Below are 27866 nucleotides of genomic sequence, written 5' to 3'. Positions count from 1 at the left end.
CTTCCTTTTTAACGCCCATGCAAATTAATTTTCAATAATTGTAAGTTGGATCAGTTATTTAAAGATGTTCCGCATTGCAACATGAAACGATACACAGAGCAAGAGAGAGAGGGAGAGAGAGAAATAGCCAAATAGGTTAAGCAATGGAAAATAAGGAAGCTAAGAGAAGGATAGTGTTAGTTCCAGTTCCAGTTCCAGCACAAGGTCATGTAACTCCAACTTGGGAAAGCCCTTCAGTCAAAGGGCTTCTCTATTACAGTTGTTGAGGGACACTTCAATCAAGTAAGCTCTTCTTCTCAACACTTCCCTGGTTTTCAGTTTGTCACCATTAAAGAAAGCTTACCAGAGTCTGAATACGAGAAACTTGGACCAATCGAGTTTGGGAAAAAGCTCAACAAAACCACTGAGGCAAGCTTCAAGGACTTTATAGCTCAGTTGTTGCTGCAACAAGGCAATGATATTGCATGTATCATCTACGACGAGTTCATGTACTTCTGTGCAGCAGCAGCTAAGGAGTTCAACCTTCCCAGTGTCATCTTCAGCGCTAATAGTGCTACATATTACGCTTCCCGATGTTTACTAAGCGAAATCAATGCCGAGAAGTTCTTGGACGACATGGAAGGTGCTTAAAACCAGCTTAATAACCCATCCCGAAACCATTTGTTTCACCTAACCTTGTTTTTTTTTTGTAGATCCTGAAATGCAAGACCAGGTGGTGGAAAGTTTGTATCCATTACGATACAAAGACCTACCGGTTTCACTTTTCAGGAATGGGGCCACTAGAACAAGTTCTTGATGAGGTCTGTAGGGAAGTAATGAACAAAAGAACAGCTTTTGCTGTTATCATCAACACGGTGAGCTGTCTAGAGAATTCGTCTATGTCATGGTTGGAACAAAACATTGGAATCCCGATGTACCATATAGGCCCTCTTCACATGAAACCTTCCCCAGCTAAGAGCTTTCTTGAAGAGGACGGGAGCTGCATTGAATGGCTGAATAAGCAAAAACCGAGGTCAGTGATATACATAAGCTGGGGAAGCATATTTGACATGGGAACTAAGGAAGTTTCGGAGATGGCTTGGGGGTTGTGTGATAGTAACCAACTTTTTTATGGGTCATCCGACATGGCTCCAAGTCATTGCCAGAGGAAGTCAGTACGATGGTCTCAGAAAGAGGAGGATACATTGTGAAATGGGCACCACAAATTAAAGTACTTGGACATCCTGCAGTGGGAGGCTTCTGGAGCCACTGTGGATGGAACTCAATACTTGAGAGCATAGCAGAAGGAGTTCCAATGATTTGTAGGCCCTTTCATGGCAAGCAGAAGTTGAGCGCAATGTATATAGAAAGTGTTTGGAGAATAGGGTTTCAGGTGGAAGGTAGTAAAGTGGATAGACACTACACGAAAACATGTCATTTGTGACCAACAGAATCGTCTTAAATCAGTCGCTAAGTAGGTATGTGCGACTATTGAAGGACTATTATAAACCGTCGCAAATATTTGGTCGCAAAGTGTTTTGGTCGCAAAACAGTCGCTTATTTGCGACGCATTGAAGACAAGGGTTATGGTCGTTAATTAGCGACTATGGACTGACAGAAATATACCGTCGTAATTAAGGACTCTACAGTGACTCATTGACGCAGTCGTAACATACGAATTGGTTCAGACAATATGGTAGTCACAAATTAGCTACGTTTGGAAGACTGCTTTAATACTACAATGTTGAGGATGAACTTTAAAAATCTGAAATTTTGGTCCTAAAGTAGTCGCTGTTTTAGTCACAAGGTAGTCGCAAAGGAGTCAGAATTTTTTGTGACTGACAGAAGACTAAGTATTTTTAGTCCCAAAATCGTGACATAAACACAACGAATTTGTTACTTGGTTTGTGCTTTTTTAAATTGTAAATGGTCGCAAATCAGTGAAACTATAGCTAGTAATTTGGGACAGTATACAATAAAATTTAAAAAAAAAAACCTGAATTTAAATTAAAATCCCGAATCTGAATGATATTAACCAAAAACATACAAATCATTCAATGATCATATCCAGAAAATAGTTTTAGGCTAAGGGAGATAGAAATACTACTACACAATCCAAAAAATAGTTATAGAGGCTTAAAGAGAGATAGAATTAGTTAGTTAAGCATGAGAGGATGATACTGACAAAGGTGAAGTGGTTGGTGAAGTCGATGGTGAAGTGATTGGTGAAGTAGATGGTGAACTAGCTCCTGAAGTGGTTGGTGCGGGTGGATTGACATTGGCCGCTGTGGCTGGAGTGATGTTGGCTGCTGGTGCTGCTGTGGTGAATGGCGCATGGGCTGGTGGTTGAGTAGACAAGAATTCTGCAACCCCCGGATCACTGGTCTTCAAGTAGGATATGAGCATCTCCAAGGTTGCAATGCGGTTTTGAGCGTTATGTTGCTCCTCATCACGTCTCTCATGTTCTCTGGCACGTCGAGCATTTTCCTCATCTTGATCAGCGAGCTTACGACGAGCAACCTGGAGTTGTTCTTGAATCTCTAACAGCGAAGTTGGACTAGAGCTTGAATAAGTAGCCTTTATTTTCCCTTTGGTGATTATCTCCGAGAGACTTCCAAGTCCAAAGGGGGTTCCCTTGGCATCTGTTACAGTACACTAAGACAGAAGAAGAGATGATCATTCATAAAACAAACATAATAAACAGAAATATCACACAAACCCAGATAATCAACATCAAGTATTCTCAAGCATCAGTCAAAAGCATATCAATATCAAGGATTCTTAAGCATCAATCAAAATCAGATACTTAGCTTAGCAAAATAAGACAATTATCATAGGCAAAACAAAGACAATTGTACAGGAAATTACCTTTAAGAAAATGTCATCTTTTTCTTGAATGGGGAGGAGGGTTGCATGAGTAGAATCTGGCGAGGAGTGGTCTGTACCATCAAACTCCATTTGAGACATTACCTCTTCTATGTTCTTCTCATACGTCTCAATAACTTGTTTGGCCTTCTGATCAACAAAACTTCCATCTGCCTTTGTATGTGTTGCGACAAACACCTCTCCAAGCGAGACAAGACGTCCCAATTTTTCTTCCTACAATGGATAAAAATAATGTTAATTGTGGAAAATGAAATATTTAAATGAAATAATTAGAGTTAGTTTAGAGCATTTACCAACTCTTGTTGAATTTGCAAGTAAGATTTCTGGCCGGATAGATGTTTGTAGATTCCAAGACCGCCACGATTAGAATTACGGGCTTGGGATGCATTAGAGCTCTTCTCCTTAGCTTCGGGTGTGTCCCAATGCTCCCACATTTGTTTCCAAAGTGTAGGATTGTGATCTAGAGTTAAATCAATAACCCAAAGCACACTCAACCACGATCTAGTGGTGTCGTCGTAGCACTTTAGGGTCGAATCCACAGAGAACAAACAATTGCACTAAGAAATTATCAAGATCAAATATAGCCAAGACAATGGAAAAGTTTGTGAATCAAGTAACTATCTAAAAACGGAAAAGTAAACAAGTGTTTTTAAGGCAATAGAGAAATATTGGGCGCAGGAAATTTTTAGGGTTTATGATCACGAATTTAGATGATTAGATAGGGATGCATTAGACACCGTTCTAGAACTCAAATCACTAATGTAAAGCTAACCTACTTTCGCAGCATTAACTATCTATGCAATGAATTCACTAAACCCTAAACCGTCGTTTGGATCTAGCAAACCAAGCAAGCAATAACAAGTTCAAGTTTGATCTGTTCACAAGGTGCCTCAACTTCAACTTTCATTGGCTAAGGTCCACCTTGCTCACCTATGTTCTTTTCAAGCAACTCAACAACACTTTTGGTGCCCCGATGAATTAAACCTAAGATCTTAATCTAGGTGATCAATCTAGCTTAAGCATTAAGAAAAACTATAGATGAAGAACAATAAGATCAATCCCTAATCTAACAAATCTAGCATCAATTAATCATAGAAACCCTTCTGAAACCCTAAACCCAACAGTGAAACTACTCAGACATGGAGAAGGAGAAACAGCAAATCAATAATGAAGAAAACATAATTGAATTGCTAAAGAATAGAAAATAGGGTTTAGAAATCTTCTCTAAAGTGTCAAGAAGGATTAGAGATCTTCTCCCTTTGCTCTCAATACAAAATAGTCTCAGAAAATAAAGCTTATGTCTCTGGAGGCCGAGCCTCTAACTTAAATATCAAAATAAAACCCTAAAAGTCGGTTTAAAACGAAAAAGGAAAAGTTGCTTCGGGTTCGGGACTGGTTGATCCCGAATGCGGATCAGCCGATCCTGGATGCTTTTCTCTGTTTGCTCCATCTGGTTGCTAGTCCGATTAGTCTTCACCAAATTGGCTCCAGATGCATGTTTTCATCCCCAAAACACTCAGTTTCCTTCCAAAGTAGCCTAGAATCTGACAGACTCACAAAAGATTAAAAGGACTCTAAAAGCACACTTGGACCTAACAAAAGACTCAAAACAAGTGTAAAAACTATAGTTAAAACCCTATCAAATGCAGACACATCAATTCCTCCGGACTTGAATCTTTGCTTGTCCTCAAGCAAGAACAAACAAAAACTCAGGAACAGAGAAAATGTTTGAAAGTGGAAACTCACATATCCTTGGGAACCTCTTCTTTACACTTTTCATCACATCAAGTTAAGAACTACTTTTTGTACTCCGCCCATGATTAGGATCAACACTCCCTACTCTCAACTCCACAACCTTAAAGAACCTTCAGCATCCCCATTGTTGTCTCTCTACATCAGATTAGTGAAAATGTGTGGTCTCGCCGAGGGAATATCGATCATTGGACTTTATTGACTCCTTCAACCTCTTATCACCCAAGACTTCCTTCATATGCTCCCTTTCCTCTCTCTTTTCTCACTTCCAAAGGATTGATTTCTCCCTAATTTTCTAGGGTATCATTTTATTTTATTTTTATCAATCCTTTGCTCTTTTCCTTATGGGACAGGTTTCCATGAATTCCAAAAGATGCACGGGTTTACGCACACCCCTTGGCTCACTTCTTTTATTACCTATATCCTTTTATTTCTTTTTTTTTATTGAGTACTGAAGGGAAGAGAGATGGGAAGCATACTTTGCGAGGAGATGCATGTCTCGTGAGGCTTGAAGGGAGGAGTCTTGTCCGATGTATACCAAGCCCCAAGGTAAGAAATTAAATCCGGTTAAGTCTTTTCAAAGCTAGAGACAACTTCTGGTTCAACTTAGTGTTCTCCTTGGCGAGTGTCTTTTGGGGCGTGCTGAGACTGCTCATGTTCATTCCAAGCTTCATTCCAAATCAGAGGTACAAAAGTAATCATAAGAGTGTTAGTTCAAAGCAAAAGATTCCTAGAAATGATCATAGTTTCCCAATTTTTTTTTTTTTTTTTTAGGCACGACAAACTGACTCAAATAAAAGAAAAATCAAAAGAAACAACCAAAGAAAACGACATTAGTAACTTGGAGACATCCCTCCCCCGGACTTACTTCACACCGTCCCGGTGTGAAAGCAAAGCTAAGAAAAAGGAACCTCCGACAAAGAAAATAAGAAAATTGAAAAAAGAAAAAGAAAGAAAAAGAATGAAAAACCGGTGATCTCGCATCTGGTGTTGGAGTGGTGTTGGCAAGGGTGGGGACCGATCAGTCTCAGAATGGGATCGACTGATCTGTCACATTATTGAACTTGGAGATACCCGCAGAAAACCAACGGGATCGATCGATCTTTAAGGAGGACTGATCGTTCCTAAGCTCCTGGAACAAAACATTTTGCATCTTCTGCGTTTGGAATATGTTCCTGAAAACACTTAACACCGGACGTGATTTCACCGTAATAAATCCTAAAAACAAAACCAAAATCCTAAGACAAATAAAAAGAAAAGGGTAAGCTAGCACAAACCCCATGGGTTGCCTCCCATAAGCACTTGTTTAAGGTCTATAGCTTGACCGTGGTTTCAGGTGTCAAGTGATGGGAGGATGAGAACTCATATCAGGACAAGCTCTCCAATTCGTCAACTTAAGCTCCAAAGTCTTTTTCAGCATACCATCCATTGCTTCTTGGCCTTTATCTTTAAACTCCAGAGTGAGGATGGCTTTAACTTTAGAGAAAGGCCGGGATATTCCTTTACACTTCACCTTGTACTCAATGGTGTCTCTAACATATTTCTGGGGTACCAAGGTTATGTGAAGATCTCCTATTACTCTCTCTATCTTCGGCTTGTCTCTCTTCTTAACCCTCTTAGACCTTTTCTCAGAAGAATGAGTGTCCCCATCCAGGACTTCGTTGACCTCATTCTTATCAGCACTCTCTCCCGTTATCATGACATCCACCTTCTTCTCATGTTCTACAACTAGACAAGAGCCATGGCGTATAGCTTCATTTGCAGTGATTGCGTTGTAGAAGACTTTATCATCAATGTTAGAGAAAGTGATCCTCTTATTAGGCAAGTCAACAAATGCTCCCACGGTTGCTAGGAAAGGTCTCCCAAGAATCAAAGCCATTACAGAACCCTTGCTCATTTCCACAACATGAAAATCTATAGCAACCAAGCAATTCCCAACTCGAACATCTAGATTATTAATGAAGCCTTGTGGAGTCGTGGTGACAGCATTTGCAAACTTTAGAGAGACCTTAGAAGCCTTCATATCATCAATTCCCAACCTCTCTGCAACAGCTTTAGACATTACGTTCACACTAGATCCAGTGTCATAAAGGGAATCCTCAAAGTTCACTCCTAGGATGGAGCATGGAACAACAAATTTTCCTGGATCCTCTAACTTTGGTAGTCTTTTTAAAGCTGGAGCATGAATGCTCTTCTCTTGAGCCAAAAACGCTTTAACCTCCACCTAATCCTTTTCTTCAACCACAACATCATTGTAAACCTTCTTAAACAAAGAGATATGCTTTACTGCCTCTGTAAAGGGAATGTCAGCGATGAACTCACTTATAGCTTCTTTGTACCGACCATACTTCTTTTCATCCAGAGGTTTCTTCTCATGTCTTCTTCGAAAAGGAATTTGTGGCCTATAGGGCTTTGGTTCCACAAGAAGTGATTCTTTGTAATCTGCATCAGGAACAACTGAGCTGGGTTTTCCCATACCTGCAACAGGGACTGACTGGTCTGGACGTGGAGCGGTCGATCTGGGACTTTTTGAAATTGGTTCTTCGTCAATGACGGGATCGGTCGATCTATAAGGGGGATCGGTCGATCCAACTTCTCTGGGGAGCAGACTCGAATTATCAGGATAGATGAGACGGACCAATCTAGGCTCGGAACTGATCGATCCCATCTCTGCGGAAGCCAAACATGAGTTGATCATAGCACAACTCTGCCCATCTTCTATCCCACCATGGAGTGTGATAGCATTGCATGACTCTTTCTTCTTAGAGCTAGAAGAAATAGCAGAGACTCTCTTATCAATGGAGTCAGCACGTGAAGTCAACCTCTCAAATTTCCCATTCAAATCATTGTACATGCTATCAATCTTGACATTAATCTCAGCAGAACTTTTCTTATGGCCCTCCAGAAGTGCTTGCATCATCAATTCGAGTTTGTTATCTTGTGGAGCTGCAGATGGAGTGAGGTATCCTTGGACGTTTGAGCTACTAAATCCAGCACCTTTGTTCTGAAATCCTTGCGGGGAGTTACCTTGTTGATTATGTGGAGGATACACCTGATCCTGAGGATTCTCAACGTTGGTGCTTCTGTAGGAGAGATTAGGATGATTTCTATAATTCTGATTAAACCCATGATTCTGATAGTTCCCTTGTCCTCCTACATAGTTCAGCTCCTCTGTCCCCTCAAAACATGAATTTACTCCAACTTGCTGATACGCACCCGTCTGCCCGTCGCACATGTTGACAGCTTGCTGATCTCTCTTCAAAAGAAGGTCTACCTTGGCAGTGAGACTCTTAATGACATCTGTATTCACGGAGCTAACAACACGCACAGAACAATCATACTCATGGCTATGATTGTTGTTACTCATTGCAAGGTTTTCGATCAAGAGGTTTCCTTCAGCGGCAGTGTTAGAAGAAAAATCTCCTCTGCTGGCAGTATCGATTGCCATCTGGTACTTCTGGTCAATTCCTCCATAGAAGATGTTTATAAGATTCTCTTGTGAAAAGCCATGATGAGGACAGTCCCTCACATACTCCTTGAATTTCTCCCACGCTTCACAAAAAGACTCTGTACCACCTTGTGAGAAGGTAGTGATCTTGCTCCTCAACATAGCTGATCGTGACTTAGTGTAGAAGTGGTTTAAAAACGCGGCTCTACACTGCTCCCAAGTGGTAAGTGATCCTCGGTCCAAGAGATTTAGCCATCTCAATGCTTTATCTCCTAAAGAGAATTGGAACAAAGTCAGCATGAGGTAATCGTACGGAACTCCATTAGACCTTGTTGTACTAGCCAATCTCTCAAAAGCTTCAATATGGTCAAGAGGGCTCTCTGATGCTAATCCATTAAACACACGGTTCTGGACCAAATTGATCAGGCTATGCTTGATCTCATAATCTTGTCTCGCAGGAGCAGGAGGTTGAATCGCAGACCGATTCGCAAATAGCCTGTTGTGAGCATCTTCATCCCTCAAAGTAGTTCGTATGGCTGGTGGATTCAGCTTAGCTGCATTATGCTCTTTTGGTGCAGGAGGAGGAGGCGGAATAACGACCTCTTGAGGGTTAGGCTGACGAACATCTGGATTCTGTCCATCCTCCATCTTGTCAGCTTTAGCTTTCGCTTTTCTGTTTTCTCGTTGGAGTAGAGATAACTCTTCGTTTCGCAGATTACGTAAACCAGTAGGCTTGTGGCTTCTTGTTTGCATAAACCTGAAACACAAGAGAAAGAACACAAGAACTAATTAGTAAATAAAATAAAATAAATCTTAGACTAAATTTAAATCTAGAATCTCAAAGGCAACGTTTTGGTTCCCGGCAACGGCGCCAAATTGATCTAGATTTAAATCAATAATCCAAAGCACACTCAACCACGATCTAGTGGTGTCGTCGTAGCACTTTAGGGTCGAATCCACAGAGAACAAAAAATTGCACTAAGAAATTATCAAGATCAAATATAGCTAAGACAATGGAAAAGTTTGTGAATCAAGTAACTATCTAAAAACGAAAAAGTAAACAAGTGTTTTTAAGGCAATAGAGAAATATTGGGCGCAGGGAATTTTTAGGGTTTATGATCACGAATTTAGATGATTAGATAGGGATGCATTAGACACCGTTCTAGAACTCAAATCACTAATGTAAAGCTAACCTACTTTCGCAGCATTAACTATCTATGCAATGAATTCACTAAACCCTAAACCGTCGTTTGGATCTAGCAAACCAAGCAAGCAATAACAAGTTCAAGTTTGATCTGTTCACAAGGTGCCTCAACTTCAACTTTCATTGGCTAAGGCCCACCTTGCTCACCTATGTTCTTTTCAAGCAACTCAACAACACTTTTGGTGCCCCGATGAATTACACCTAAGATCTTAATCTAGGTGATCAATCTAGCTTAAGCATTAAGAAAAACTATAGATGAAGAACAATAAGATCAATCCCTAATCTAACAAATCTAGCATCAATTAATCATAGAAACCCTTCTGAAACCCTAAACCCAACAGTGAAACTACTCAGACATGGAGAAGGAGAAACAGCAAATCAATAATGAAGAAAACATAATTGAATTGCAAAAGAATAGAAAATAGGGTTTAGAAATCTTCTCTAAAGTGTCAAGAAGGATTAGAGATCTTCTCCCTTTGCTCTCAATAAAAAATAGTCTCAAAAAATAAATCTTATGTCTTTGGAGGCCGAGCCTCTAACTTAAATATCAAAATAAAACCCTAAAAGTCGGTTTAAAATGAAAAAGGAAAAGTTGCTTCGGGTTCGGGACTGGTCGATCCCGAATGCGGATCAGCCGATCCTGGATGCTTTTCTCTGTTTGCTCCATCTGCTTGCTAGTCCGATCAGTCTTCACCAAATTGGCTCCAGATGCATGTTTTCATCTCCAAAACACTCAGTTTCCTTCCAAAGTAGCCTAGAACCTGACAGACTCACAAAAGACTAAAAGGACTCTAAAAGCACACTTGGACCTAACAAAAGACTCAAAACAAGTGTAAAAACTATAGTTAAAACCCTATCAAATGCAGACACATCAGATTGATCCAAATCGGTGGCTCATCATACGTCTTTGCTTGACTTACAATTCCTTTCATTCTATTTTTCGCTATCTTCACAAATCCTTCTCTCACAAGCTCAGTAATCGCAACATCCCAGTTGTATTTCCCCTACACAGAACAACAATGTAAAGTAAGTGTAATGACCCTCACCAAGAGTAGAAATTTTAAACAAAAAGGTCGAGGAAATGGGACGGAAAAGACCTAAGAAAGAAGAAGAAGGGAAATAAAGGTGAATGGCCAAAGGAAGTCCGGAGAAATATTTGTGAGTCGAAGAATGGCCAAGCCAAGACCGAAGTACCGGACGCACGGTCGAGACCCTAAAAATTTACCAAGACAAGTGGTCGAGAAAATTGGTCGAGAAGACTTGTCGAGAGAGTCGAGAAAACTCGTCGAGGAAATCCGTCGAGAAGATCTGAGAAAATTGTCGAGACTCGAGGGAATTGCTGAGTACCCGAGAAAATTGTCGAGACTCGAGGGAGTTCCCGAGTACCCGAGAAAATTGTCGAGACTCGGGGGAGATGCCGAGTACCCGAGAAAATTGTCGAGAGCTCGAGGGAATCTGCCGATGACCCGAGTAAGTGTCGAGATATCCGAGACGCGTAGTTGAAGTTGCCCGGGACGTATCGCCGAGGCGTACTGTCTGAATTCCCCGAGGGACTGCCGAATGTACCAGAACATCCGGACGGTCGAGAAAATGATCTGACCGAGTCGAGAAGTGCTGGAGGGAACGTCGAAGGTGCCGGACGAAGGATCAAATATTTTGGGAAAATTAGTGTTTCCTCAAAATTTTGACCAATAAAAATTGAGGAAAGTGGGAGATTAAAATAATCAAAGAAGGATTAGTGGAGGAATTAAAAATTCAAGAAGATTAAGAAGAGATAGTGGGGGGATTAGCTTAATCAAGAGGATTAGCGAAGTTGGCGGAATTCAATTGGTTAAGAGCTAAGGATTAAGCTCACTTAACCCACATGCACTAATGGAGATGATCACATGCACTAATAAAAAGGGGATTTGTGGCTTAATGGCGATCGATGATTGGAGGATGAGCTACTTGGCCAACATGCAAGGAATGAGGACGCCATTTGTCAAAACGCACCAAGGGAAGAAGGTTCCAAGTTGTGCCTATAAATATGGAGTGATCGATTTCATTTGGGAGTTTAGTCCAAAAACTATCAAAACACTTAAGTTTTTTTCGAGAGAAAGAAAGAGAAGAAAAGAGAGAGTTGTTGAAGGTCGAGTTGATCGAGAGGGAGATCAAGAACGACCGAGAGAAAGATCAAAGGAGAAGCTGTTGACGCAAAGAAGGAGCGGAGTGTCTGATCGAGTGGTGCTGTGAAGTCCGAGTATCATCAACGGTTGCGTAAGAGGTGAGTCTGTGGTAAGGCATGTAGAGTAGATGCATGTCGTTTTGGTTGGGATTTTTTGTGCATGCGAACATGATAGGATTCATGCTAGAATTATCATGCGAAAATTGATTAAGTTGCATGCAAGAATAATTGGGACTCACTCAATATTTGGTTAAAGGAGCACTTGGGGTGCATTTTAAGTATATTGGGATGTTTAAAATTTGGACAAGGGATTGCATGCATGATCGAACCTAGCATGATTTGCGAGCAAACTTTCTTGCTTAAAACCGGTTCCTTGCATGGTAGAAATGAGATTAATATTTTGCCTTTTATGGCACAACATTGTATGAGTAAATAACATGCTTAAATGGACCTTAAAGATTTAGTTGAGTAAATTGAGTAGGTTGCATGTTAAATGGGGCGTAGGATTTAAATAGTTAAATCTTAATCGGTTGCATGCATATTAGGACTTGTTGCATTTTGATGCTTAAGTCGATTATATGGGTTGCATGCATATACAATAATCCTAAGTTGCTTGATTTATTTTCTTGCTTCTTGTGTGATTATTGCATGTTCTATTCTTGCTTGATTTCTTGCATGCGTGCTTGGTTAATCATTGCTTGAATTATGGTGGTCTTGTGTTTTGGCTTAGTCTCTTGAATTTGTTTCTTGAGTCTTAGCTAGAGTAGTGTGTCGATAATTCTGGTTCCATAAGCGTTTGTCACGCGTGAGTTCCCGACGATAACTCACGCGGCGACACTATTACGGCGGGCTAGCTACCAGCATAACCGCTACATGACGATGTAGCTAAGATTGTGGGCTCATTGCTGGTGACCTTTGTGGTCTCGGCATGAGGGGGATGGCATAGAACGGAACAGATTATCGAAGGGCCCTAGGAGTAAAGAGTCTAGAGTAATCAAGTGTCCCTTGTTTATGTCTAGTCGTCTTTACATGTTGCGTGTTGCGTGTTGTTAAAGAGTCTAGGGTATTTCGAGCGATCCTTGTTGTACTCTAGACGTCTTGTTGGGTTGTTCGGTCAAGGAGTTTAGGGTAGTTCAAGAGTTCCTTGTTTATCCTAGTTGTCCTTGCGAGTCGTGTAGAGGATTTAGAGCATCGAGTCGAGTCGCGTTGATCTAACCTCTCTTGCATGTTGATTGTTTGAATTGCTTCCGCTAAGCTTTTGTTGCGTTGCTTTGATGTTGTTTGCTAGTTGTTGTGGCTTGCTAGCTTTCTGGGATTGCCGGGGTAGTCGGTTTGGGGGAGTAGTATCCTGTTTAGGATAGAAGGGGTACCCAGACTCACTGAGTAATCTTAGATTACTCATGTCTCATTTGTTGTGGTTTTGCAGGGAAACCTAAGTGAGTCTAGAGCCGGAGCAAACGTTAGGGTACCGGATAAGGTTTTCTTGTGTTTCTTGTAAAACCCTATATTTTCTTAAAAAGAATAAGTGTAAAGTTTTCTGGCTATCTTTATATATATTACTTTAATGATTTATTTGCGATGAATTATTTTATTAAAGTGATATATATATACGATTTTCAGGAAAGCATGGCAAGGTGCGACTGATACTCGGCCTAGTCCGGGCTAACACAATGCACCAGGCTGCGAGGGTTGCAAAGCCTAAGTAACCTCGGCTGCGGGTGGGACTGTGCTAGGGAGGACCAGTCGGGAAGTCTGCAGCTTCCGTCCCTCGACCGGATCACCTTGGTGCAATTCCGCAAGTGGCGTCCCGTGGCTGTCCGATGGCCTTAGTGGTCATAGTACGGTTCGGGGGCGTTACAACGGTGGTATTAGAGCGGTGTTTTCAAACCCGCGAGCACTTGTGCATTTCAATGTTTTATCGGGTAATGTGTCGCAACAGCATGAAATTTTATCCGGACCGTTTGCCTGGCTAGTCTAAGTTGAACCTTAGAATGACTTAAACATCTAACCTTGTTTCTTGTGGGTTTTAGATGTATTCAGGTGATTCAGGTTGCGGGGATGTTTCAGGGGATGAGGGGCCGAGACATGAGGATTACGGGCATCACAATGGGTATTTGTCGACGGGATCAGAAAACAGTCTCGAGACGAGTGATTCGAATGACCGGGATGAGGACGGGGTGTTCGATGCGGACGACACCAACTGGTCGATCGAGACCGATCCGTCAAAATGTTTAGATGAAACGGAGGAGGTAGAAGCTGATCAAGATGATCAGACTATTGTGTTGGAGATTGGTGAGCCGAGCCGTCTTCAAGTTCGAATGGACGCGCAAGGCAAGTTCGAAACTCTACCTGTTGGAGATCATGGAGAGGCGGAGGTGGAGCTCGCCGAACGATTACAAAAGTTGCTGTTAGATCTTGTGGAAGATCAGTCCGACGATGTTAGTCCCGAGAAGCACTTGAGGGAGTACCCGGAGACAGTCGAGAAGATTCTAAATTTCTTGACGGATATGTATGTGCCGGAGGAAGGAGGCAATGCTAGTAATGCGGGAGTGGTACCCGAGACCAGAGGCACTAGCGGTACGGAGCAGCCTGCGGAGGAGAGACCCGAGACGGTTACAAGAATCGTACTTATGTTAGATGAGATGCGCTCACCGGAGCGAGTAAATGAGGGTGACGGGGAAGTCATAGTACCAGAATCCAATGGAGAAGAGAATCCGATTGATGGAAACTCTAAGACCGAGAGGCCGACCAGGGAAGTGGAGGTGATCGATCTTGTGTCAAGTGACGACGAGGGGATTCCGACTTTTGTAGTGGAACCAAGGAGAGACCGAGACCGAGAAGTGGTGGCTAGTATAGAGCCGAGGGAGAATGTGAGACGATGGGCCAGTTCGAGCCAAGTCGTGAGGGAACGAGGGGAATCAAGTCAAGCTGCGAGAGACCGAGAGGAACCGGATCTCTTAATGCCAAACCAAATTATGCCAGACCAAGGGGAGTCAAATCAGATTGTGCTAAGGCGCCATAGTCCCATCAAAGTTGTACCATTGCAGATGGTATTGCCGGGACAAGAGGAGGAGCAAGAAGAGGAACCAATGGACCGAGATTTGGAGATGCTTGCTAAGATGTATGAATTAAGAAGGCAGAACCGAGAACAACTAAGGATGGAGATTGGAGAAAGTAGTTCGAGTTTGAAGAGAACAAGGGAGTATTACCAAGAGTTGCAAGCGAAAGGGGAGTTGGAGATGCACTCCATAACGTTTCAACCGAGAGGCAGGCTGAGAGTGCGAGCCACTGCCAGGAAGAGGGTGGTCTACCCAGACCAAGTTCACATGAGGAACACGCCCTATTGCGAGTTGTGTGAAGGCATTGGGCATTGGACGAGACATTGCTGGAGACCGGCGTTGAGAGACATGTGTGACCCATCGAACAAGGACTGCGAATGGTGCGGAATGCGAGGGCACTTTGCCTATCGCTGCCCAAACCCGGATCGCATGAGATATTGGAGGAGATGCGAGGCGTGTGGAGAACCGGGGCATCCGAACAATCATTGTTGGAGGACGAGACCTCAACACTTTCCGGACCCGGAGTATATGGTATGTACCGTGTGTGGTGGAAGAGGACACTGTGTTCATGAATGTCCATACCGGATGGTGCGAGAGAGAATGAACTCGACCAATCCATTCGAAGGAACGGGAGTGAACCCGGTAGGTCGAACCGAAAGAGTTGAAGTGAGCCCGACGAATCAAGCTGGAACCTCGATGTCTGCTGCCTCTACCTCAACCGAGTCTCCCGCCAAACCGCCACCTGATGAGCCAGCCAGGGAGTGGGTATGCACGTGCGAAGCGTGTACTAGGCTCAGGAACCAGTAGGATACTGGGGTGTAAGGGAAGTTTTTTTTTTTTTGGGGGTTTATATGTAAGGGTCGGATAGTGTTCTTTTTGTTGTTTCTAGACTTAACCTTGTTGTTGTTGTCTAGGATCTGAACCCGTAGTATCATCGGCTAGGACTTTTTCAATCGGTTTGTAAAAAGTACCCTATGTTCTCTAGCCGTGGTTGTGATGTTGTGCTATATAAAACTTGTGCTAATCCTTGCTTGTTTTATCACTTGCTTTGATTGTTGCTTGAGTTTTATAGGTTTGCATAGTTAATATATTGCATAAGCATTTGCATGATTAACTTGCACGCAATCGATGAGGATTCACGTAAGACACCACTAAGCGCGATCAGACAAAAGAGAAGATGTCCAAGGGAGTCCAAGGGGGTGTTCAGCGGAAGCAGAGCAGCCAGTTTGGAACAATGATGTAAGAAGGAGAAGAGGAATGATTAGAAAGGTTTCGGCGAACGCAAAGAAATTCAAGAAGGAAAGAATAGTGCAGAATCGATTGACAATGGCGAAACTAAAAGGGGTCGAAGTGAACATGACCCAGAAAGTGCAAGAAAAAAGTGCATGGTCCAAGGAGTGGGACAAGGAGGACGCAAAAAGATAATGCGTGAAAGGAAGAGTCTGTGAATAGACAAAGAGGGTGCAAGAAAATAATAGGCGGCAAAAGAAACATCATTTCTATGCTAAGGGGCAAGGTATGGGCAAGGTTATCGAACCAAATTTCAAAAGTATGGGAGTTGAAGAAGAAGTTCGTAGTGAAGCTCAGAGTAACCCAGGGAGAGGTTTTATGGAGCTAAGGACATTGGAGAAGTTGAAATCCAATAAAGCGTAAAGCTAAGGGCATTGGAGAAGTTGAAATCTAATAGAGCGTGAAGCTAAAGGCGTTGGAGAAGTTAAAAGTCCTAAGGAAGGTGAAGTTAAAAGAATTGGAGAAAGAAGATCGAGGTTGAAAAACTGGGGGGGAGCCAGAGGAGCAAAGCACGGTGATTAATAAATTAAGGAGAGTACGGAGTTGTACGAGGAAGTAGTAAGATGTTGGAGAAAAGAAAAGAGTCAGGAACAAGCTGAAGAAAGAGAAGTATTAAACTAAGAAGTCCACGTAGTGGGCAAGTCATGAAGCAACAAGGCAAAAGCCTTAGTGTTGGAGGACATAAAGATTAAGAGGAGCCAAGAGAATGCTGGAGATGAAGAAGCTTACCAAAAAGCATCAACCACAAATGTTCGGGTGTTTAAGAGAAACGGTGGTATAACTAGGGAAGTGAGGTGATGCGAGGAAGTAGCCAAAGGAAGATTCGTAAAGATGTTGAAGTGATAGTAAACACAAAGCAATGACATCTGTGTCAAGGAGTATTGACATTAACCAAAAAGAAGGAGAAGGCGTGAGAATTCGGGGACAAATTCTTATAAGGGGAGGAGAATGTAATGACCCTCACCAAGAGTAGAAATTTTAAACAAAAAGGTCGAGGAAATGGGACGGAAAAGACCTAAGAAAGAAGAAGAAGGGAAATAAAGGTGAATGGCCCAAGGAAGTTCGGAGAAATATTTGTGAGTCGAAGAATGGCCGAGCCAAGACCGAAGTACCGGACGCACGGTCGAGACCCTAAAAATTTACCAAGACAAGTGGTCGAAAAAATTGGTCGAGAAGACTTGTCGAGAGAGTCGAGAAAACTTGTCGAGGAAATCCGTCGAGAAGATCTGAGAAAATTGTCGAGACTCGAGGGAATTGCCGAGTACCCGAGAAAATTGTCGAGACTCGAGGGAGTTGCCGAGTACCCGAGAAAATTGTCGAGACTCGGGAGAGATGCCGAGTACCCGAGAAAATTGTCGAGAGCTCGAGGGAATCTGCCGATGACCCGAGGAAGTGTCGAGATATCCGAGACGCGTAGTCGAAGTTGCCCGGGACGTATCGCCGAGCCGTACTGTCCGAATTGCCCGAGGGACTGCCGAATGTACCAGAACGTCCGGACGGTCGAGAAAATGATCTGACCGAGTCGAGAAGTGCCGGAGGGAACGTCGAAGGTGCCGGACGAAGGATCAAATATTTTGGGAAAATTAGTGTTTCCTCAATATTTTGACCAATAAAAATTGAGGAAAGTGGGAGATTAATATAATCAAAGAAGGATTAGTGGAGGAATTAAAAATTCAAGAAGATTAAGAAGAGATAGTGGGGGGGATTAGCTTAATCAAGAGGATTAGCGAAGTTGGCGGAATTCAATTGGTTAAGAGCTAAGGATTAAGCTCACTTAACCCACATGCACTAATGGAGATGATCACATGCACTAATAAAAAGGGGATTTGTGGCTTAATGGCGATCGATGATTGGAGGATGAGCTACTTGGCCAACATGCAAGGAATGAGGACGCCATTTGTCAAAACGCACTAAGGGAAGAAGGTTCCAAGTTGTGCCTATAAATATGGAGTGATCGATTTCATTTGGGAGTTTAGTCCAAAAAATTTCAAAACACTTAAGTTTTTTTTCGAGAGAAAGAAAGAGAAGAAAAGAGAGAGTTGTTGAAGGTCGAGTTGATCGAGAGGGAGATCAAGAACGATCGAGAGGGAGATCAAGAACGACCGAGAGAAAGATCAAAGGAGAAGCTGTTGACGCAAAGAAGGAGCGGAGTGTCTGATCGAGTGGTGCTGTGAAGTCCGAGTATCATCGACGGTTGCGTAAGAGGTGAGTCTGTGGTAAGGCATGTAGAGTAGATGCATGTCGTTTTGGTTGAGATTTTTGGTGCAAGCGAACATGATAGGATTCATGCTAGAATTATCATGTGAAAATTGATTAAGTTGCATGCAAGAATAATTGGGACTCACTCAATATTTTGTTAAAGGAGCACTTGGGGTGCATTTTAAGTATATTGGGATGTTTAAAATTTGGACAGGGATTGCATGCATGATCGAACCTAGCATGATTTGCGAGCAAACTTTCTTGCTTAAAACCGGTTCCTTGCATGGTAGAAATGAGATTAATATTTTGCCTTTTATGGCACAACATTGTATGAGTAAATAACATGCTTAAATGGACCTTAAAGATTTAGTTGAGTAAATCGAGTAGGTTGCATGTTAAATGGGGCGTAGGATTTAAATAGTTTAATCTTAATCGGTTGCATGCATACTAGGACTTGTTGCATTTTGATGCTTAAGTCGATTATATGGGTTGCATGCATATACAATAATCCTAAGTTGCTTGATTTATTTTCTTGCTTCTTGTGTGATTATTGCATGTTCTATTCTTGCTTGATTTCTTGCATGCGTGCTTGGTTAATCATTGCTTGAATTATGGTGGTCTTGTGTTTTGGCTTAGTCTCTTGAATTTGTTTCTTGAGTCTTAGCTAGAGTAGTGTGTCGATAATTCTTGTTCCATAAGCGTTTGTCACGCGTGAGTTCCCGACGATCACTCACGCGGGGACACTGTTACGGCTGACTAGCTACCAGCATAACCGCTACATGACGATGTAGCTAAGATTGTGGGCTCATTGCTGGTGACCTTTGTGGTCTCGGCATGAGGGGGATGGCATGGAACGAAACAGATTATCGAAGGGCCCTAGGAGTAAAGAGTCTAGAGTAATCAAGTGTCCCTTGTTTATGTCTAGTCGTCTTTACAAGTTGCGTGTTGCGTGTTGTTAAAGAGTCTAGGATATTTCGAGCGATCCTTGTTGTACTATAGACGTCTTGTTGGGTTGTTCGGTCAAGGAGTTTAGGGTAGTTCAAGAGTTCCTTGTTTATCCTAGTTGTCCTTGCGAGTCGTGTAGAGGACTTAGAGCGTCGAGTCGAGTCGCGTTGATCTAACCTCTCTTGCATGTTGATTGTTTGAATTGCTTCCGCTAAACTTTTGTTGCGTTGCTTTGATGTTGTTTGCTAGTTGTTGTGGCTTGCTAGCTTTCTGGGATTGCCGGGGTAGTCGGTTTGGGGGAGTAGTGTCCTGTTTAGGATAGAAGGGGTACCCAGACTCACTGAGTAATCTTAGATTACTCATGTCTCATTTGTTGTGGTTTTGCAGGGAAACCTAAGTGAGTCTAGAGCCGGAGCAAACGTTAGGGTACCGGATAGGGTTTTCTTGTGTTTCTTGTAAAATCCTATATTTTCTTAAAAAGAATAAGTGTAAAGTTTTCCGGCTATCTTTATATATATTACTTTAATGATTTATTTGCGATGAATTATTTTATTAAAGTGATATATATACGGTTTTCAGGAAAGCATGGCAAGTTGCGACTGATACTCGGCCTAGTCCGGGCTAACACAACGCACCAGGCTGCGAGGGTTGCAAAGCCTAAGTAACCTCGGCTGCGGGTGGGACTGTGCTAGGGAGGACCGGTCGGGAAATCTGCAGCTTCCGTCCCTCGACCGGATCACCTTGGTGCAATTCTGCAAGTGGCGTCCCGTGGCTGTCCGATGGCCTTAGTGGTCATAGTACGGTTCGGGGGCGTTACAGTAAGTGTCAAGTAAGTAAACAAAAGACAAACTCATTAACTTAGAATAGTTAAAAATAGAAACTGTGTCACATATTACCGCAAAGGATCTAAAATATCTCTCTCGTATGTGTAAGGGCGTAACCTTCCAGCTGAAGTATGGACCATCAAACTTTCTCCTTAAAATCACAGAAATAACACGAGATAGCTTTCCTTTGTCTCGTCCAAACCTGTTACATAAATATGAGAGTGTTAAGTTAATGAGAACTTTGAAAACAACTAAGAAACTTTGAAAACAACTAAGAAAATGAACCAAACTTTGAAAACAATAAGAAAACGAACCAAACAACAAACAATAATCTATGAAACTTTGAACCAGACTTCACAACACAACACACCAAACTTCACAACACAACACATCAAACTTGACAACACACTTAAACTTTACAACACAACACACAAAACTTTCTTCTACTTCTTTATCTAAACGATAATCAAATGATAAAATAAAAGAAAAAAATATTTTACCATATGCTTTGAGTGTCGGAGATGGGAAGCGGACTCAAGATCGGAAGATGCTGTCGACCAGGAAGTGCAAGCAAATCATCAAGTTGCTGTTGGAAGTCTTGATTCTCCTGATTCTGAGCCGGTGGTGGATGCTCTTGATCCTCCTGATTCTGAGGCGGCGGCGGTTGGAACCCTGGATTCTGAGGAGCCGGCTGTTGATACACCGGATTCTGAAGAGCTGGCGGCTGAAACCCCAGATTCTGAAGCGGCGGTGGATAAGTCGGATGGTGAAGCGGAGGTTGATATCCAAGATTGTGAAGCGGCAGTTGGTATCCCGGATTCTGAGGAGCCGGCTGTTGATACACCGGAACATGAGCATGCGGTGGTGGTGGCTGCTGCATCTGGGAGTGGAGCTGTTGTTGAAAGCCTGGTTGTTGTGGCTGAGGAGAAGCTTGTCGAGAATACTGGGGAAATGATGCTTGCGTATACTGAGATGGAAGCGACGGTTGAGAATGTTGGGAGTGTGATGAAGTGTCATTGTGAGAGGAAGGGTTAGAGGAGTGAGACAACGAAGCAACATCTCTACTTCGTCTCGCAACGCCGTCAGATCTACCACCACCGCTAGATCTAGCACCACGACCACCACCGGATCTCATCGGAGAAGAAGTCAGAAATTAAGAGAAAAAGAAGAGAATTTGACTGAATTGGAAAACGAAAAGGCAGAGAGTATTAACTAAGAGGGTTTTGATATAAAACTAAGAGGGTTTCGGGAAATAAAGTAGGGTTACAAGTTTAATCTGATGGGGGGGGACTTTTTAATGTGGGGGGGAAATTATTACCGCTTCTAATTTCACAAAATTTTAGGGAAATTTTTAATTAGTAAGAAAGTAGTGGTACTTTAAGACTATTTTGTGACTGTCATAAACATTAAACAAAAACTATACTTAGTGGCAGAACAGTCGCAAATTATAAACCCAGTCACCCTTACGTCTCAAATTGTGACTGATTTGTGACGCTAAAACATAAGTTAAAATATTTTTAGGATTTCATCACCAAAAACATATTAGATATGACTCTTTGATCATGTATACTCTCATTTAAGAGTTAAATTTTGATTAAAGATTAAACAATATAAATTGTAACTGTTTTTGTAAAGATATACAACCTTCACTACTCTAACTTAATTAAACACATGTAACCTTAATAATTGTCAAATTTGGTGTTTTATTGATGTGATTATAACAATTTAGTAAATATTAGATGTCAGATATAAGTAGAAATGTATAAGTTGACATTTTTTGTATTCAAATTTGTAAAATTCTAAAATTAATGTATGATAGTCGCTAAATAGTTGTACTTTAAGACTCTATTGTGACTGGGAGTAACAGATGCACAATCTACTTAGTGACAAAACAGTCGCAAACTATAACCGTAGTCACACTTTAGTCTGTTATTGTGACTGTTTTGTGACTTTAGTGAATGAGTAAAAATATTAGATATATTTAGTATATGAGTAAACACATTAGATATAACTCTTTGATCATGTATACTCTCATTTAAGAGTTAAATTTTGATAAAAGACCAAACAATATAAATTGTAACTATTTTTGTAAATATATACAAGCTTCACTACTCTTACTTAATGAACACATGTAACCTTAATACATGTTTTGGAAGATATAAACATAATTGTCAAATTTGGTGTTTTATTGATTTTGTTTTAAATTTTTTGTAAATAATATACGTTAGATATAAGTAGAAATGTATAAGGTTACATGTTTTGTATTCATATTTGAAAATTTCTCTGATTAATTTAAAACAATCGCTAAAGAGAACCAATTCGATCACAGTTTCAGGTTGTCGTCACAAATTAATCCGGATTCGGTCGTAATTTAGACTCACTTTAATACGTTTATACGACACCAGGAGTAAAATATTGAACTAAACATAGTAGTCGCAAAGTAGTGGTAGTTTACGATTCTTTTGTGACAAACAAGTAGAGAAAACAAGTAGGAAATTTCAATAAAATTACCTTAACACAAGTGTTTGAGATTTCAATAAAATTACAAATACACAAATATTAAACATGAAAATTATTCATATTCCTCATTTTCATTTTCATCATCTTCATCCTCATCTGAAGACGAAGACGACGACGAATAGTTGCCACGAAATTCGTCTTCTGGTTCAGCGTCGTTGATCTCAAAATCAATTTCTTCATTAGGATGATTACCATCTACAAAACTGTCAATTATGATCTCCTCTATTGTATATGTCATTCCATCATCAACTGTTTGCTGCAATATAACAACCTCCTTTTGTTTTAACTTTCCTTGTACAACATGCCTTGGATTAACTTTCAGAATGTTGAGCAAAAGTTTTCGAGGTCGTTTAGTGTGAGGATATGAAAGATAACAAACTTGATCAGCTTGAGAACCTACACATAAAAAACGGGTCTCCGATTAGATGTATATATGTATATCTATAAATATATATTTAAAATAGAACAATACCTAATATAAACGGTTCATAATGTCGGTATCTCCTTGATGACAACACGTCAACAATGCCTCCATCGCGTATTCGAGTGTCTTTGTTAATTGTAGGGTCATACCATTCATAATAGAAAAGTGTGACCCGTAAATTCAAAAATCCTGGAAAGGTAAGCTCTATGATATTTTCAATGGTCCCATAAAAATCATCCTCGTCAGATGTATCAGAATAAGTTTGTCCTCGGACACATACCCCATAATTCATTGTTTTTTTAGTGAGACCGTGAGCTTTGGTGTGAAACAGATAACCTCTTTTAAAATATATATTGGCCATGACTTGACTTTATTTTCAGGACCGTCCAAGATTTCATGGACCCATGGAGGAAAACTTTCAAAATACAAAATTTTAACAGACAATATTTATCATGTTGATATAGTGAATAGGTGGATAGTAAAACATATATATTGCTTAATCCATTCATGGAAATCTTCTTCTCTTTTTGACCTAACATCTTCATCAGACAGTCCTGGATATTCATATCGAATTTGCGCCTCCAACAATCTGTGTTTTATCAACAAGAAGTAGATATTTTAAAGTTTACCTAAGAATATATGGTTATAAATATCCTTGGTAAATCAAAAATACCTCTCATGTGGCTTGAAATAGGCACAATTGCGCAGAACATATGCATGTGCGCATTTATAATCTTTTTCAGTTAACCAAATGTCACTACTTTTACCGCCTGGACGACCCACTTGAGTGAATATATCTGGTATTGGTATAGGATATACAGGTACTTCACCTTATTCATGCCGAATTAACCTTTTAAAGTTTAATTTGAAAAACTTTTTCACAATTTTAGAAGTTGATAGAAAAATTCAATAATAATATTTAGAGTTTTACCTTCTTCTGCTTGCTGTAGAAATGTGTGAAGCGAAATAGTGTTCTGAGAAATAAGATATCTCATCATTCAAGTATGATTGAACTATTGAGCCAGCTGGATATCTTTTGTTCTTCGCCTTCCCTTTTAAACGTTTAAAAAACCTTTCGAAATGATACATCCACCTATATTGCACAAGACCACCAAATTGTGCTTCATAAGGTAGGTGAACAGGGAGGTGCTCCATTACATCAAAGAAGGAAGGAGGGAAGATTTTCTCCAAATTACACAAGATCATGACAATATTATCCTTTAGAATTTCGAGGCGGGATTGCTCCAATGTTCTACTACATAGGTCGCGGAAAAATGCTCGAATCCCTACAAAGTTATAACATGATATGTTGTTATATATACATATAATATCAACAACTAAACCAAATTACATGTTTAATTTATATACCTGAAATCGCCAGGTGGACATTACGCGGTAAAAGCTCTGCAAATATGAACGGAAGCAATCGTTCCATAAACACATGGCAGTCATGACTCTTCATTCCCGAAAACTTTCCATTTTTCATATCAGCACAACTAGCTAAATCTGCGACATAGCCGTCTGTGAATCTAGCATCTTCTTTTACCAATTTTAATAAAGCCTCTTTCGCTTTGGTTTTCACTCTCCAAATAGGGAATGGGGCTCTCCCTTGAGCATCTAGATGTAAATATTGTCGGGAACAAAATCTTGCAATATCCAATCTTGACTTCACTTTGTCTTTCGATCTATCTTTTACATTCATAGTGGTGTACATCAAGTTATCAAAGACATTTTTCTCAATGTGTATCAAATCAAGGTTGTGCCTTAAATTCAGATCGACCCAGTACGGTAACTGCCATAATATGCTTTCTTTATGCCAATTATGCCATCTTTCGTAGCCTTTAACTTTCTTTTCGTGACCATTCCCACCGTAGACAGATGTTTTAGGTGCTTTGGCTTTCCTTATACGCTCATATATAGCTTGACTAGTCAGAGATGCAGGTGGCTCGTCATTCAATGAATCTTTTCCCTTCAGAAAGTCCTTTATATTCTTCCGCATTGGATGACTTGTAGGAAGAAATCTCCTATGACAGTCAAAACAACATGTTTTCCTCCCAGCTGGTAATTGAAAAGCACCAGTGTCATCCATACAAATTGGACATGCTAATATTCCATGTGTCGTCCATCCCGACAACATACCGTATGCTGGAAAATCGCTTATAGTCCACATAAGAACAACTTTCATGTTGAAAATTTGATTTAGTGAGATATCATAAGCCTCAACCCCAATATACCATAACTCCTTTAACTCATCGATTAATGGTTGGGGGAAAACATCAAGGCTGGCTCGTGGGTGGTTTGGTCCGGAGTTCAGAATCGTAAGAAATAAATACTCGCTGTTCATGCACATATCCGAAGGTAGGTTTATGGAGTTAAGATCACAGGCCACAAAGAATGATTTTTGGACACCCCAAAAGGATTAAAACCATCTGTACATAACCCAAGGTAAACGTTTTGTGGCTCTTGCACAAATGTGGGATGTAAATGTTGGAAATTCTTCCATTCAGGCGCATCAGATGGATGACACATTACTCCATCTTCTGAATCATGCTCATCATGCCATCTCATTGATGATGCGGTCTTCTCTGATTGGTATATCCTCTTCAATCTATCAGCAATAGGTAGATACCACATATGACTGAAGGGTATTCTAGTTCTACCCTCACTACTTTTGTACTTTGGCTTCCCACAGAACTTGCAATGCTCCAAATTCACATCTTCTTTCCAAAAGAGCATACAATTCTCTATACATACATCAATTGTATGGTATGGCAATCCTATCTTTTGCACTAAAATCTCTGTCTCGTAGTATGAACCAGTAGCTTGATTACCCTCTGGTAAAACCTCCATAAACAATTCAGCCCAATCGTCCATGCATGCCTCAGACAAATTATTGTCTACCTTGATGTTCATGAACCTAGACGCCAATGATAGTTGCGAATGACCTTCATGACATCCATCATAAAGTGGAGTATTTGCAGCATCTAACATGTCGTAGAACAGTCTCGCCTCTTGAGTGGGTTCTTCATGGATATGATCATATCCATGATCATATCCACTTTCATATTCATGATACTCATTATAAGGCGTGGTACCATGAAATGCATCATTCACCATCTCAGCATATACATTTTCCTCAAATCCTATTGGTTGACTACCACGTTGACTACCATGCTCACTACCAGTACTAGTATAATTTGTATTAGGATGATGACTATTGGTTCCTACCCCTTGCACATCATACTCTTCATCATGTTCAGACCATACATAATAATTTGGCATAAATCTTTTACTATGCAAATGATTAGATATTGTCGTACCATGCAAAATAACATCGTTCTGACATTTTACGCAAGGACAGTAAAACCTACCTCCACTGTTTTGTGCTATAGGCTGGCTGTTTGAAAAATTCATGAACTGCTCCACCCGCGCCAAAAATTCTTTAGAGATATTATTTGTTCTTCCATCGATCCGATTATACATCCACTCTCGAGATGAATTCCACATATTTTTTTAACACTTTTTTTTCTTTCCCTCTATAAATAGACTCTTTTTTCTTTCTTTTTTTTTCCTTTCCCTCTAAAAAAAACTCTTTTTTTTTCTTCTCCTCTAAAAAAACTCTTCTTTCTTACGTCTTTCTACTTACAAACTAATGAGAGCGATATAAATGGAAGGGTGAGAGCGATGTGATATATATAGTATAAACTTTGCGACTGAAAAGAATACGTCGCAAATTACGACTCTTTACCATGTTTCTAACCACATAATCGAGACAGAATACAGGTCGCAAAAGTTCAGTACAAACGCAAACTTTAACATTTACCATGTTTTTTACCGACGTTTTTGCGATGCCTTTGCGACTACAAATAAAACCGTCGCAAACTACGACTGGTTTATCACTCTTTTATCATATAATAGAGACAAAATAAAGGTCGCAAATGTTCAGTACAAACGCAAACTTCCACATTTGCCACATTTTTTACCGACATCATTGACCGACTGATTTGTGACTTCAAATGTTAAAGCAAACTAGAAGTGGCAAATACGTCGTGATTTTCCGACAGTTTTGCGACTCTTCTTGCTGACTAAATCTTCAGTCTTTAATTCGTCATAAACTGCGATTATTTTGCGACTAATGTTTTATTGTCGAGACATTGTTCCAAAACAGTCGCATAATAGCAATGCGTTTGCGACTGAAATTTGGGTGTCGTAAATTGGCGACTCCTTTACGTCTAGTATTTTTGTCGTCGTTAGCCCGTCACAAAAATGTTGCAAAACGGTCAAAAAAGCTTGCGACTAAAAATTCAGTCACAGAAAGTAGTCACAAATGACATGTTTTCGTGTAGTGAGAGGAGAGGTTGAAAGAGCTGTGAAGAGGTTAATGGTGGATGATGAAGGAGGCGGGATGCAGGAGAGAGCCCTCGTTCTAAAAGAGAAGCTCAAAGCCTCTGTGAAAAGTGGGGGTATCTCATACAACGCTTTGAATGAGCTTGTCAAGTACTTGAAGACAAAGTAAAAATGTTGAACGACATGTATTATCAGAGATGGTTGAATTGTGTAGATCAAGTTTGATCTAACAAATTTAAAAGTATGTGGTTTTTTTATGCGAATAAAAAACAATTAATAATTGTTGCATGAAAGTATCAAACACAAGTATCTCTCTTGGCAGTTTGCTCAATATATAATTGTTGCATCACAGTGCAGACTACTATACCTAGTAGTGATGATTTAGGTTCCGAAAGACTGGCCCGCTTCCTCTAACATCCTAGACGATTTACATCTGCTACGGGCGGTTTTTCTTCTCTTCTCCTTGTCCAAGATCCCTCTCTCGTCGAATTTGAGAGCGGATTGTCTTGATCGTCTAGATCTTTACTTTCAGCAGTTTCTTTTGTAAACATTTTTTTTCTGGTTTGTGTTACCAACCTTAGAGTTCTTTTCTAAATAATGTTTGGTTGGCAAAAATATATATATATATATATATATATATATATATATATTTTCATGACATATTATAAAAATAACAATTTAAAATTTATAACAATCTATATGAGATATTTATTTAAATGATTTAAAAATACAATAAAAATACCAACCCATACTCTAGCAGTTCTAGTTAGTTATTTGTGTCAAAATTTGCCATTATATTAACTGAATTTACTACTGGTTCGTCGT

General features: G+C 40.5%; 1 protein-coding gene, 1 long non-coding RNA gene and 1 other non-coding gene across 3 annotated transcripts; 2 read left to right on the top strand and 1 right to left on the bottom strand.

Annotated features, from left to right (window-relative positions):
• Positions 1 to 83: 83 nt before the first annotated feature.
• On the top strand, positions 84 to 27334 carry LOC104715339 (uncharacterized). The gene is made up of 3 exons (XR_015566473.1): positions 84 to 622; positions 693 to 1387; positions 27041 to 27334. It is a non-coding gene; the product is annotated as an uncharacterized LOC104715339 (long non-coding RNA).
• On the bottom strand, positions 2140 to 20885 carry LOC147938555 (uncharacterized). The gene is made up of 6 exons (XM_087464048.1): positions 20251 to 20885; positions 19823 to 19952; positions 10138 to 10273; positions 3159 to 3325; positions 2848 to 3078; positions 2140 to 2634 (listed from the first exon to the last, which is right to left on the bottom strand). Exons 1-6 carry the CDS (start codon positions 20883 to 20885, stop codon positions 2140 to 2142), a joined length of 1794 nt encoding a protein of 597 aa, XP_087320174.1.
• On the top strand, positions 8121 to 8227 carry LOC147938556 (small nucleolar RNA R71). The gene has a single exon (XR_015567626.1). It is a non-coding gene; the product is annotated as a small nucleolar RNA R71 (small nucleolar RNA).
• Positions 27335 to 27866: the final 532 nt, after the last annotated feature.

The sequence above is a fragment of the Camelina sativa genome, chromosome 9, assembly GCF_030686135.1.
Source record: "Camelina sativa cultivar CO46 ecotype springtype chromosome 9, ASM3068613v1".
Taxonomy (NCBI): Eukaryota; Viridiplantae; Streptophyta; class Magnoliopsida; order Brassicales; family Brassicaceae; genus Camelina; species Camelina sativa.
Note: the sequence above shows the minus strand (reverse complement) of the source record. Positions and strands in the feature narration are given on the sequence as shown.